Source organism: Anopheles coluzzii, chromosome 3, assembly GCF_943734685.1.
Source record: "Anopheles coluzzii chromosome 3, AcolN3, whole genome shotgun sequence".
In the NCBI taxonomy this organism is placed as follows: Eukaryota; Metazoa; Arthropoda; class Insecta; order Diptera; family Culicidae; genus Anopheles; species Anopheles coluzzii.
The window spans coordinates 21,289,116-21,302,619 of NC_064671.1; the positions used below are offsets into that span (position 1 = coordinate 21,289,116).

The 13,504-nt window shown below is 45.6% G+C and overlaps 1 protein-coding gene across 9 annotated transcripts in view; it reads right to left on the minus strand.

Annotated features, from left to right (window-relative positions):
• Positions 1-13,504, minus strand: part of LOC120959963 (hormone receptor 4) — a 242,411-nt gene that overhangs the window by 76,603 nt on the left and 152,304 nt on the right. For all 9 annotated transcript variants that reach the window (XM_040383781.2, XM_049609105.1, XM_040383778.2 and 6 more), the window contains exon 3: positions 10,114-10,266. In XM_040383781.2, the coding sequence (XP_040239715.2) occupies positions 10,114-10,266 (153 nt within the window). The remainder of the gene's footprint in view (positions 1-10,113; positions 10,267-13,504) is intronic.

Sequence of the window (13,504 nt, forward strand, 5' to 3'; positions counted from 1 at the left end):
GACCGATACGATTCGTTCGATTGTTGCCACTGGCAACTTCGGCTGCGAGGCCGTTTGCAGCAATGCTCTTATCGATAAGCTAATTCGGTTGTGTGAAATGAAAATAGCTTTTCTTCTTGCACAAATTGCACACTCACAAGTGATTGTGCAACAGCAAACGGATACGGTATCGAAGTAAACGAACGACCAGCTGCAGATAGTTAAATGGCTGGGAGTGTGTGCAGTAAAACGGTTTCTCTAATCGGGTTTGATAGCCTAAACAAACTCGTACGCGCCTCGGTGATTATGCTTGTTGATGTAGCTCTATCGAGATTTTACGATGCTCTTGCCAACGACACGTATGCGCTAGTTGTCTATCAATAGCAAAACGCATACCATTCGCTACTTTGTTGCAGTGTTGTTAAGACCAAAAACAATCAAGCTTAGCAAAAATAGTTACTAAATATTACAGCAAAGTAAACCAATCCCAGATGGAATATCAAAAACTGATATGTTATTCAAAATTATTTACTCTTCAAATTCCCTCCCCACGGCAATTCAATATTTAACTCTATAAATGGAGTTAAACGCCACAAGCGTTCTGCAAACGCTTTCCTCAAATAGCGGTAGCGCAAATGACGTCTCCATGCAGAAAGCAATTAACGTTGAAATCTCTAAAAATATATGGCTCTATTTACTTAAGCGCACGATCTCATTTCGCTCCAAGCACAAAATGCTCCACACGGTGCTTGCCGCCGCTATCATGACTCACCGTAAATGAAACATTTTCGTCCATCGCTGATAGCGAGCGCCAGAAGCTCCTCTCCGCTGACTATACCCCTAACCAACAGTAACCATCATCCCGCAAACGGGGGGAAAAGGGACAACAAGAAGTGATTTCTTGTTTATATGCAAATATGTTTAATTTATCGCTCAAAACGCTCGCGCACGATCGCACTGTCGTGATGGGCCGCTCCGATGAAGGAAGAAGGAAGGCGGCCCGAGTGGGGATGAACCTGGTTCCACAAAATAACCCACTATTGCCATACTGGGATGATCATGCAAATATAACTCTCCTCCGCTGGGGACGCTCATTTTCATTCTTTTCTCCCTACCCCACCACTTCGGGGCAAAACGACGCTCGTGATTGGATTGCCGTGAAAAATCGTCCTAGATCTCGACGGTACCGATAAGCTTCGGTACCGGCGCGAAAGGTAAGCAGTTGCAGCAGTCTCCGCAGCCGTGCTTACTGCGAAACTACACTCCCCCGCAGGTCCGTTTTCAGGTCTCCCTGCGCCTTTTGTTGGCCGTTGTTTCCATTTCCATAAATCCGTACACGCGCTCGCACTCGCGGACAGTCGTCTCCTCGCTTTATCGCTTGAACGCATAAAAACGCTGGAGCATATGGCCATCCTCCACCGTGTCCACGGTTGCTCCCTTCGATTCCCGAGTTTTGATATCGAAACGAAGCCAAGATTAAATTAAAGCCAGCACATACACCGCACGGCAAAGACACCAAACAGAAACAACTTAGATGGAGCAAAGGCAGACGCAGTGGGTGTTGCAGTTGAGGTTCGTAACGAACGCCGAGAATCCTCGGCAATACCCTTCCACCAACCAAACCAACAGAGTTCTTGCATGCGTGTGTGTGTGTGGTGTTGTGGCCCATTGGTGGCGTTGTGGCGACATTTTGCGTACGTTCGTCGCCATCAGCGACCGCCTACGCAAGGGATGAACTGCAGCGTTCGATGCAGCGGTTGTACCGGTTGGGCACTACTACTTAGCGGGTCTTATAGCGCGCCGTTCTAGCCATGGCTTGTGGTGGTAGTTTCTGTAATTGCACTTATGGGAACCCCCGTCAACCTCTTGCAAACCGTTTGCGACGAGGCGAACGCGCACAGCGCACTGCTGACGGTCGATTGCACCCCGATACTAGACGATGCACGACTTTTCCTGCTCTCCGCCACGCGACGTCGGACGGCCGGAGTTACCCCGCTCTCGGTGGAAAAGAGGTCGGCGTCAGCTTAAAAATGACTGAAGCGATAAAAACATATGAATTAGTGCCAATTAGAGTGCCAATAAATTGTGATAAACGCACCGAGTGTGTTCATGGTGTGCGTTCGGTGGTGGAGACTACAGCAGACAGCGGCTCAGTGGGCGAAATGAAAGCAATCCACACACACACACACACACACACACACACACACACACACACACACACACACACACACACACACACACGTACGCTTTGGGACACTCTGCCATTCGGCCGATTATTAGGGAGCGCGAACCAGAGCACTAAAGCGCACAGCCTGCTGTTATGACATTACACTCTGGGTTTTAGAGCCTGAGGATGTGGAAGATGGCTCTGGAAGATATTCTGAGGATAGTATCCAGAAAAGGGAACCTTTGGGGATGCGATAATTCAACTCAACGAAAAGCTATTTAAGATGCGATACTATTGCGGATATCAGATTAAGGAAATCGGCAAATCTATAATACTACGAATTGGGCACGATCGAAAAGCTGCAGCGGAGAGTGGAGTGGAGATAATTTTAGATTTTAACTATTTATGTATGGCTTTAAATTATAGGTGAAATTGTTATATTTTTATTTGGAAACTAAAACTGAATATTTAATATTTATTGGTGCATCATACAGATTTTAGCCCTTCGAATCGGATTTATTTAAAAACTGATCCCTAGACGTAGGGCAAGAATGCTCCTTGAACTTAGTATCCAATCTAAAAACTCCAAACAAACTATCCCAACACAAACATAATCAAAATCCAATAACCTTCAAAAGTTTACATTCACTCGATTTGAGAAACTTTATGTTATGACAAAAGCTTAAATGGAGCAATGAACTGACAAGCATTTTGCATTCATCCTTAACTCTTCCAAAAACTTCCTTAACCACCACCGTGGCTCAAACTTTCTACGCTTTATCATCGATTCTTCAAACTCGGTCTTATACACGGTCGATCAAACAGCGCGTGGGAGTAGCATCGACCTCTCGGAAGACCACACTTCCTCCCATCACCATTACGACCGGCGCAGCTTCCGCGGGGCTAGCTAATCAAATAAACCGACCTAACGTTCGCGAAGAACCCACAGGCGAAGGTAAACGGTTTACGCGCGCCGAATGTGTGTACCGGAAAAGTTATTCCTTCCCAAGAAAAACGAGTTCACATTTCATACTCCGAATGATGGATTCCGCTCACACCCTACAACCTCGCGACCGGCACACATATGGGCACCCGATGTGGGCGTTTAGAAGGGGCGTTGCACTGGCTACATTTGACAGAGCGCTGCTCATCCGACTCGTCTATAATGTTACATTCCCGCTTTAAAAAGTTCCAGCCAGAAGAAGAAACACATGATAAATCGCCGTTCGGTGGAAGTGAATATATGCACGATGTACCGGTGTGGCCTATGTGGATCAGAACAGTGATTGATTGTTAATAGAAAATCGTATTTTCACCTCCCAATACTCCGGCCGTTCGCGATCCCTGGTTGATCCGTTAGTATCGAGATTTGTGTGATACATTTTGGAGGAATCAGCGCAGACGAATGTCCGTGAGGGTGGATGTAAGTGATTCGGGATGGTAAATAAACTATAATTTTCAAACTGTGTGGGACCTCCCGCACTCTACCAGTGGATATTTACCCCTATTAATGCGTTGCCAAACGCTTGGGGGACTGAATGGGATGGGTTCTGAATGAAAAATGGCGCCTCTTACCGATAGAAGTCGCGTAATGAGGAGGGAAGCGATATTCTGAAGATCTAGTTAAGCGATATTTAAGCTAACCGATCGTACCGGATCACCCTACAACCCTTTCCAATTCCTTTCCACAGCTCTCAACGAAGGTGAATGATTCAAAATGCGTTACAGTCATTTATTTTTGACCATCCACTCACACGCGACGCGCAGCGATGCTCTGCTTCTTGCTCTTAGGTGCAGTTGCAGTGCGCCACGTAGCAGTGCTTCTTAATAGCTAAGGCACCTCGCTCTCGCACACGAATCTAGATCATCGCCGGCACGTAAATCATACCCGCTCGACGCGAGGGAGGATCTCGTCTCCATGTATCGTTAAGTTTGTCGCAAAAGCGGATGCCGTTGGTAGTATCGATTTTTAAAATAGCATCGCGCCGTGCGCCTTGGCGAAACGATCGATGGTCCCAATAGACCGCTCGTGACAACTCATATTTATCTTTGATGAACGCATTTCGGAAGGTGGTGAACCGAGGGACCGCCAAGAGGGTTGGCACACGATCGAGGTAGGTTTTAACAGCTCTGTTTTCCACCATCACCACGTGATGACCCGCGATGGAAGAGCACTTAATGAATCGAGAGCAATTAATTAATGCCGATAGGGTAGGAGGAGGTGGGAGATCTCTTTATCGGGTACGATCGTTGGCATGGTTTGGAGGCAAAAGTCGTGTTACTATCACGGTGTGTTTCAAACTCCTGGGAAGCAAAACGTCCTCTTCTATCGCATTTTCATTCCTTATTTATCTCCTTAATAAGGAAAGGCATCATTCGGCACGACATTTTGCGCTACACTTTACGCAACGCGTCTTGAACAACAAGAAAAAAACGAGCGTTCTTATCGGTCGCGACGGGTGAGAAATTAACCGATCCGAGGCAAGGTAATAACATTAAAAATGAAAACGTGACAAGTTCTCGCTGCTCGCGCTGTTTTCTTCCTTCCTCCCGTGACCGCCGCCATCGTCTCCGGTTAACAGCTTTACTGCCCCCACAAAAAGCAGCGTGACAGGCCCGCCAATGCATGGGGAGGGCATTAGGAGGCGAAAGGTTGCGCCCGCGAGCTCTCACTCACAAGTGCCCGACTCTATTGGATAGCCATCGGAGGAGCTACGCAAAAATTTGAATGTACTCTACTCCCTCTCCAGCACTTTCCAACTCCCAAAAGGTGCGTTAAGGGTCCACCAAATACAGCGGAGGTTTTTTTTTTATGAGCCCATTGTTCCCTCCGAAAAAGATCCAAATCTATCGTGCTCCTCCCACGCAACCGTGTCACCCCCCCCCCCCCTCCCCTTCTAAACTGATATTTCTCTTTCCTTCTTACTCTGATAACATACACACACGGCGCAGCTACAAAGTCATTTCGGGCAACGTGGGGAAGCCCGGCAACGGTTTGGATGTAATTTTAATTAAATTTGATGACCGAACGCGTAGCGAAACCCTTTTTTCTTCAGAGTACGGTACAGTTTGTGCCTAACACAGCACCGTCCCACAGCTTGTGCAAGGGGCTGGAGGGGAATGAGGCAACCTATTTTGCCTGATATTGCCCCTGGTGTTGACTAGACTGGACGGGGATTTCGAAACGGTCTCTCGGAACGAACACCGGCAAGGAAAGGACCAGCGAACTGAAACGGTTTCACCATCTTTCGTCTGACGGATGGTGAACTTCAAAAATTTAGCCATTTTCTGTGTACTTGCGCCCTTTCTTTAATGTGTTTTTTTACTATTGCTGGTTTTGTTCATTTTTCATCTCGCTTGCTTGTTTTTAAAACAACTATCGAGGGTACATTCTCTCTCTCTCTCCCTTCTTCGTATTTTGTTTATTTGATCGTGTCCAGTGAAGAGGTAGAGGTGCTTCGTGATGGTTTCTGCTTGGTCATGTTTCGGGGCAGATGATGTTAGCCCCGAGCAGGACGATGCGAGCGAACGTCGCCATTCGACGAGGGGGAGGCGGAAAGATACCGTGAATAATGTTACCGACTGATCGGGATAAGATTGTGGAGGTAATTTCGGGCCCGGTTTATTATATTCAAATCGAGCGTTCGGTCCTCCAATATCGCCAACATCTGCCACCTGAGCAAAAGGTGTTAAAAAGGTGTTTGAGTGTGTGCATGTGAAGAAAGGATGATCCAATGTTTACGGTTCGAGCATTGATGAATAGAGAAAATTGTTTAAAATAGCTTTTCTTCGAACGTTTGATAAGACTTCATCCATTTTAATTTGGTTAAATTTAATAGTTGACTGATGTAAATTCGAACATCCTAACGTGTCTTTGAAAACATCTTACAAACGATTATTAAGTCTACTTTTACCTTAATGTGCTGTCAGTGACACTCTACAAAAATAAACAGAAACAAACAGGCAACTAATGAGAATTGCAAATAGTATACTAATTGGTCTGCTCAAACTCCATTGAACATAAACACCCAAACTTGTACGGTGGGAAAAAACGGTATTGGATAGGCTTTGCCGAACCGATATGTCGAGTATGCAATCGACCCGAGGTGTTGCATATTGTACCCAGGGAACAGCCGGCGCCAGAAGTCCAACTGAGGTGAGTAAATTTTCAATTAATATGCAAATCGAACTCACTCCCGAGCGACTGTCCGCTTCCTTTAGCATTACGCGTCCGGGCGGGCAGGCGGGTTGGACTCAATCCCTTCAGCTACTACCGGTCATTGCCATCTGAGCGTGAGGGTTTTCGATGGTTCGTGAAGCAGGAAAACAAAGATGCTAAATAGACCACGGGAGCGTGGACTTCACAGTGGATCCTTGTACGGAGAAACTGAAGTTGTTAATAAAGGAAAAATGGCTGGAAATCAACGGTAAACAAAGAAGATCATTTGAGATTGCGTCGGAAATTAAAGAGGGTTAAACATTTAATGATTCGTCCTAAGTGGATTTTTTTATCATTCCCTTTTTAAACTATACACAGATATTAAAGCACTCAACTTGTCAAGCTGTTATGACGAAAACAACGGAATCAACAGTACTGTTGGCCCTTTGATACTGGGGAGCATTATCGTCATTGCTTACGCAACTGTTCCTATCGAAGTGGGAGAGTTGGCCCCTTCAACGGCGTCAGTAAGATGACAGTTGTCTATATCACAAGTCATTGAAGAGGAAAGAAATATTATAAAAAGAACAAGCCGAACCTGAATGAAGCAACATAAACACACATTTCCAGCCGATTGGAGACATCTCGGTGAAGGCAACCTACAGCAAAAAGGTTGTTTTCATGCGGATCGAATCCGTCAAAGACAGGGAAAAAAACCCCGAACGAAGATCGTGCAGCAGAGCAGAGTTGTTCTATCCATTTGACCACCCACGCCCACACTCGCATTTCCTCCCGCGCACGGTACACATCAAAACATTGAATTATGATTAATGGTGTGCCATTTTTTGTTTTCCTCACTCGCAAGCACTAGCGCACTTTGGAGTTGCTGCATCTGGGGTTTATGCCCTCGCTTCTCCTGCCCTCTTCTCGAGCATGATGGCCGGGAGATGATTTTGTGTCTTTATTGATTTCGAGAAATATATTCCGTGGAATGTCACACCCACTTGCGACGATGATTACCGCGCTAGGATGCCTGGGCTAGCCGATGGGAAGAGGCGGAGGGTAAACGCAAAATGTAACGCAAACGTAAACTGGATCTAAACGTGAAGCGATTGGATTTGGGACAATGAGAAGAAGGAAGAGACGTCTGAAACGCTAAGGGCATACGGTAGTAGCTTGAAGGAGGGTTAGCGAGCTTGTTGGTGAGTCTTCGACGGTTGTGACGTTTCGGTTTCTCCCGTGCTTCGAGGCTACGGTTTATGTCATCGACAAATTTAAACGATTCATCATGTTATTGATAGCAGCAAAGACTGTCGAACGCAAAGACTGTGCAAGATGAATAAATAATAAAATCCGAAGATAGATCAATCTTTAGGGGAAAAATCTATAAGAATGTAAGATTTTTGAACATGAAGAATAAAGATTTTTATCCGAGTTACTCGATAGCGATGATACTGATTGGTGAAAGACCTGTCTAGCGGCTAAATTCAACAAATACGATTTCAGACACCCCAAAATCATGAAAGATTTTTTTGAACTTCATCAGGTTTTGAATTTCTTTATAGTCCACCATCTTATTCACTGCTCACAAATTCTGAAGGAAATTTGATAAATCAAAATATGATTTCCGTACGTGATATGACAATCAACCATGGAATAGATTCCATACACCAACACAGCGTACGAGTAGACGAGAAAAAGCTTCCCTTAAAGCGTTGGCAAACATTTGCGCAATAAATTTACCGTGTGCGCATACATCGTTTGCAATGCAGAGTGCATTGAACCAACAAACGCTCACAGATATGCACATATTCACCCACAGAAGAGGAAACAGTGTGCAGTAGATAGTGAAGAAATGGGAATATAACGATTTCATAGTTTTCTGCGGTTTCCAAAGATGCTGCATCCTAGAACGCTGAATTTGCTCTCCCTAGCCACACAACATTCTGACCTCCCTACGTCCCGCTATGACTAATCCCTCAGCGAAGTGCATCAGAACAAAATCCCGAATACGAACGCTGCACCAAAGTGCCATCTCTGTCGCATAAACACACGTCAATGTTGCTCAATATTTGAAGAAGTGTCGCATCTTCCCCATCAACTTCCCAACCCCGATATCCATGTTTTGTTGGGTTGATATGAAAGCTTGGGAGATGCTTTTTACGACAGTACACACTGTCACGACCCAACAAGAACAACCCGTTGAAGATCGTTACACTCATATAGCCGGCGCTTTGCTTTGCCCGTTCCGTTTTGCTATAGGAAACCCATAAAAGGTGCCAAAGAAACAAATCATCGAGCACCAGCCCCGAGACAAAGAACCCGACAACTGCTCCGACACATCCAGCGGGACTACGGTTTGACTTTGCTGCACGATCCAGCATTGCAACTCTTGCCGCTCCCGCCTCCCGCCGCCGGTCAGAGAAAATTGAATGTTGCAGAACGGTGGTGTTTCGCGGCATCAAGCACTGACCCGGGAAATGGATGAAGGATGGATGAAAGTATGATATTCAAATGATGCATATTTACATGTTGTTTGTATTTATACATCACTCTCGTCTGTCGCAACCTAACCCAAAGGAGAGAAGGAAAGGGGTACCCCGAGCGGGATTGCATTAGGTTGTGCACTATCGCATGCAAAATGGTCCGCGTTCCGCCTGTTCCTCCTCCTCCGCCCCAGCAGTGATAGTTATTTATTTATTTACGTTCTAACGTTCATTGCGCCCGGGCTAACAATTTCGCTCGACCGGTTGCTGCAACAACGTGCGGCAAAACGGTTTCCTGACACGGTCTTTGTCCGCGAGATTTGCTGCGTTTGATAATGCAATTTGCGCCTGGCGCCAGCTCATCAGCATTGCTAAAGCGGTTAACGCTCCTTTGGTGGATTGTAACAGTTCGCAAAGGGTATAAGCGAAACAATATTAGTTCAATATAAATCCATGAAGAGCTAGAAGAGGATCACGCATACAATATTGCAGTAGTTGTAAATTGCCATTTATATTTTCGCAAATAAAAGAAAGTTCTCTCTAGTTTTTGTTTTTCTTTTACACATCCGCAACTCCAAAACACACTGATCGATTTTTCGTAACATGCTACGCGATGAATCCAAAACTAAAATACCTTCAGTGTGGTAGTAACACATCATCAATCAATCTAAGGACATCGGAGCACAGTAGCAAAGTGAGTGAAGCTAAATAAACCTCCCCGAAGGAGGTCAAATGTGGCATCTTGATATACACGTCGATACACCAATACACACCTTTAGAAAATTAGGACAACGCTAACGCTCGAAGTGACTTTGGTGTATTATCAAAACCGTTCCCCGCTATTAACGCCCCCTCCCTTCCCGCATTGTCAAACATCCGTCGGCAATGTCCTAGATCCTTAGCATAATGTTTCACCATTCCGAACACGCGAACGCAATTTACTTCTGATTGAGTTTAGTCGATAATCGGCAGTCTGATATGTTACGACCCCAGGGCGCCCCAGGGTCAACAAAATGTTGCAGAGGTTTTGTGTTGTTTTGGGAACAAAGACGTCAATTGCTACACTTCCAGTGGCCCGTGATAAATTATGACAAGTTGTTCAGAGCCGAATATAATGTGGTGATTTATCTTTCACTCATTGGTAGGAAAGAACTTACTGCAACATACTTATACTGTAGAGTTTAAATAAACTGAAACCCTTTGTATGAGATTTCAACGGCGTTGTAATGAGCTGACACTCTTTACAGAAGCGACATCTACCGTGTAATTGTGATTTATTGGGGTCTTCAATGCCCCAATCAGTTCATTCGTTCCGGACTTACCTCTTCACTTCCAGCAAGTGCTGCCGTATAGCTGAGGTAGCTCTGGAGCGATTTCTGCGTCCTGTGAGCCACCCGACGGAACCGATGGCAGGATTCGAGCTGATCACGACAGGAACTACACACCACCGTTGGTAAACCATCCTCTGGTGCGATCTGTAAAAAGTCACAAAGAAAAAAACAAGAAATGATGAAAACGGAAACAACAATTAGTACACGCACAAATCGGAAAGCGAAAGAAGCGAGAGACGCGGCATGAAACAATCTGCAGGACAGGGCACGTTCACAAACGGTACGAGAGAGTTCAAGACATATGGGTCCATTAAGTTACACCCATCAACGGCGCTCTGGCACTATGAAGATGTTGCAGCTATGTACTTAATCACGGCAGCATTCCAGCAATACCGTGGCGTGGTGGTGATGGTGGTCGTAACGAGACATGACAAGCTCACCGATGCTCACCGATGCTCCGTGGTACATCAAGGGAAAGGGAACACGCCAAGACGGCAAACGTGCCGAAACGAACAAACAGCGGGACAGAGAGTTTCAGGACGGTTCAGCCAAACAGGTTTTTCCTGATCTCGTCAAAGGTTTGTTCTTTCAATCGGATCGGACCCGGACGTATTCTAGGGTGCTGGTTCGAGAGTGCTGGTACGGATGGGGTAGCTGGTTGAAAGGTGTTAAAAATCGTTCGAGATCTTTAAACACTGGTGATAGGTGGCGGATGTTTCACTCAGGAAACATCCAAGAACCGATACCGCATGGGAGAAATGTACCGTGAGACCATTAAAATAAAAAAAGACAGCAGTTTCAAACTCCAAGAAAAGAGTCCGTTTCTCACCTCTACCGGAAAAGGGAATACTTTGAGCGTTTGTTTTCATTTTCACATACCTTTTCCTCCAAAACACGAGAAATACCCACCTGTGCTGAGGCACTGAGGCAAAGAAAACCATCGAAAAACGAGATAAACTCTTCCAACGGGCGAGCACAAATTGAATAATGGCCATAATTTTAATCGAGTTAATCAGAAAATGAAACAAAATCACTCCAAACCGAGGCCCCAATGAAGTAGTGCGGGGCTTGCCGCTTTGCTCCCTCCCTATCGCTGTTTGCTTTTGCGTGAAATTGTGGAAAAACGTACCGAACACGGTGAGCGAAAACGAAAACGGGTGGGAATAGCATTCCCATCGTCCATGCATTCGGTACGTGCGTTTCGCCTCTCATGGCCAGGTCTGATGTGCGAGAGGAAAAAAAAGTGAGAGTGTGAAGAAAAATCGGACAAAACTGCACAATTACGCTGGCGCTCGTGGGCCAAGCTCGCGCTATGTTGGAATAGTTCAATGCTGCTGCTGCTGCTGCTGTTACTACTAACACTAATGCTGATGGATGGATGGATAGGCCTCCATATCGATCGCAGCTGATTGGTAATTGCATAATGCGCTAGCCGATTTCAAAAGAGATTACAAAAAAGCGCCGTGAAATTATTGAGCCTACGTGATCGTGATGGGAGAAGATTATTGAGGGTTTTCTGCTGTCCGAGAGAGCAATCGGAGCAATCGAATGCTTGGAATGATTCTTTTTCCCTAATGTTGCACGACATCCAACAAAGTTCCTGGCCGATCATGTGTGTGTGTGTGTGTGTGTGTGTGTGCTTGTTACATTTCCATTGAACTCTTTTTTGGGAGGGTAGTTATTATAAGTAAGAATTAAAGTGTAGCGACTCGTTCAAAAACACGATATTTCTGTCTTTTTACAGCACCAACCCACACTTACTTAAATTATATAAAAGATCCAAAGTTATCACCTGGGAATCGGGCTATAAAAATCACTTCTTCTGATTGATTGCAAATCCGCACGGAAAAGGTCAGCCTCAGCAACAGTTCCATTGACATAAAGAGTCGTAAAACCTTACCCCCCTGTTGACTGTGTGTCCGTGAGTCATTTCCATTCTGCATACAGTCGCCGCGGCGACGACAGACGAGCGACAAGATGCAGATTTGACGACCCCATTCGACTCGCGTTGCATTATTCGCCCGCTGCAATTTCCCAGGTCAATCTATAATCTGCGCCAGGGAATGGCTTTACCGTATCGCAACCCTACCATCTTTCGCAAGGAGAGCACGGAGAAGAGGTCACTCATCTCGGCAACGGCCACTTTAAACCACAACGACCCCAACGGCTTGAATGCGGGGTGTGGACTTCCCGTAAAACTTTCAATTTTGCTTTGTTTAAAGCTGTGCGTGTGCTTGTCGATTTCCTGAAAAGATCTTTTCTTTTTTTTGTCTCTCTTCGGTAGAGGAATTTTCAAACTAAATAATAGCTCCACCTTTCCTATCACGGTCACGGCATACCGGGCCCCGGATTCAATTGCCTACATTTGCACATGATTTAACGTGCAATGGAACCATTTTCCAGATTAAATGTCGCCGGTATTTCGCGCTCAATCTCGCACCGCGGGCACATGGAACACAGTGTGGTACGGAATTATTATTTTCAACTCAACTTTCTTTTTCGCGAATGGGTGCGGAGTCTGGTACAACTACGGTGCGGCAAACAAAAACTCAACCTCCATGGCATACGGTGAGGCAATAAAGCAGATATAGATATGGGTGGAAGAAATCAATTTCAAATGGCAAAAGATTGAATGTCAGCTGAGATCGTGGACGGAGCCAAAACCCCAAGCCCAACGACTTGCCAGCATCCTATCGTCGTCCGGGATCGTCGCGCTTGTGCAACGACCTGGAGCAAGACGAAAGAGCAACCGCAAACTGCTCGACTTGCACCGTGTGTCTTTCTGCAGTGTGCAGCAACTAGCAAGACTAGCGGCAAACAAGCGTCGGGCAGGACCATAAATCTTCCATCGATTAATTGATAACTGTGCGGAGGTGAAATAATAACACGCTGCTGATGCTATTCCGTACGCGAGTTGTGGCGCCAAGGGAACGAGATGCAGCGAGGCAAAGGAATAGTTTTCCTTTGAGATACTGCACTGGAAGGAGTCGTTTATGTTTGGGGCCCAGTGAGGTAAACATGGTTTTTCTTCATAACAAAACAGGGCAAAATATGAAGGGATATCAAATGCATGTCAGTTGGGCAATAGTTTTGTCAACATGATGCCAGTAAAACACGACATTATTAGGGGTTCTGTGTAATCGTGCACTGGTCTTATTTATCTTTCGATGCAGTCTCCTCGGATGATGGTCACGGCAATTGCGTCGGTGCAAGATTGAGTCGTGCCGTTACAGATGAGAATCACACAAGCAAACTCCACGCTGGATAAAGCCATAAAAACTAACTTCAATAAACTGTCCAGTGCATTGATTAACCTTTGCTTTCGTGATCGACACAATCGAATGTTGCTAATTGACAGCCAAGCTTTGGCCAAGCAGACACG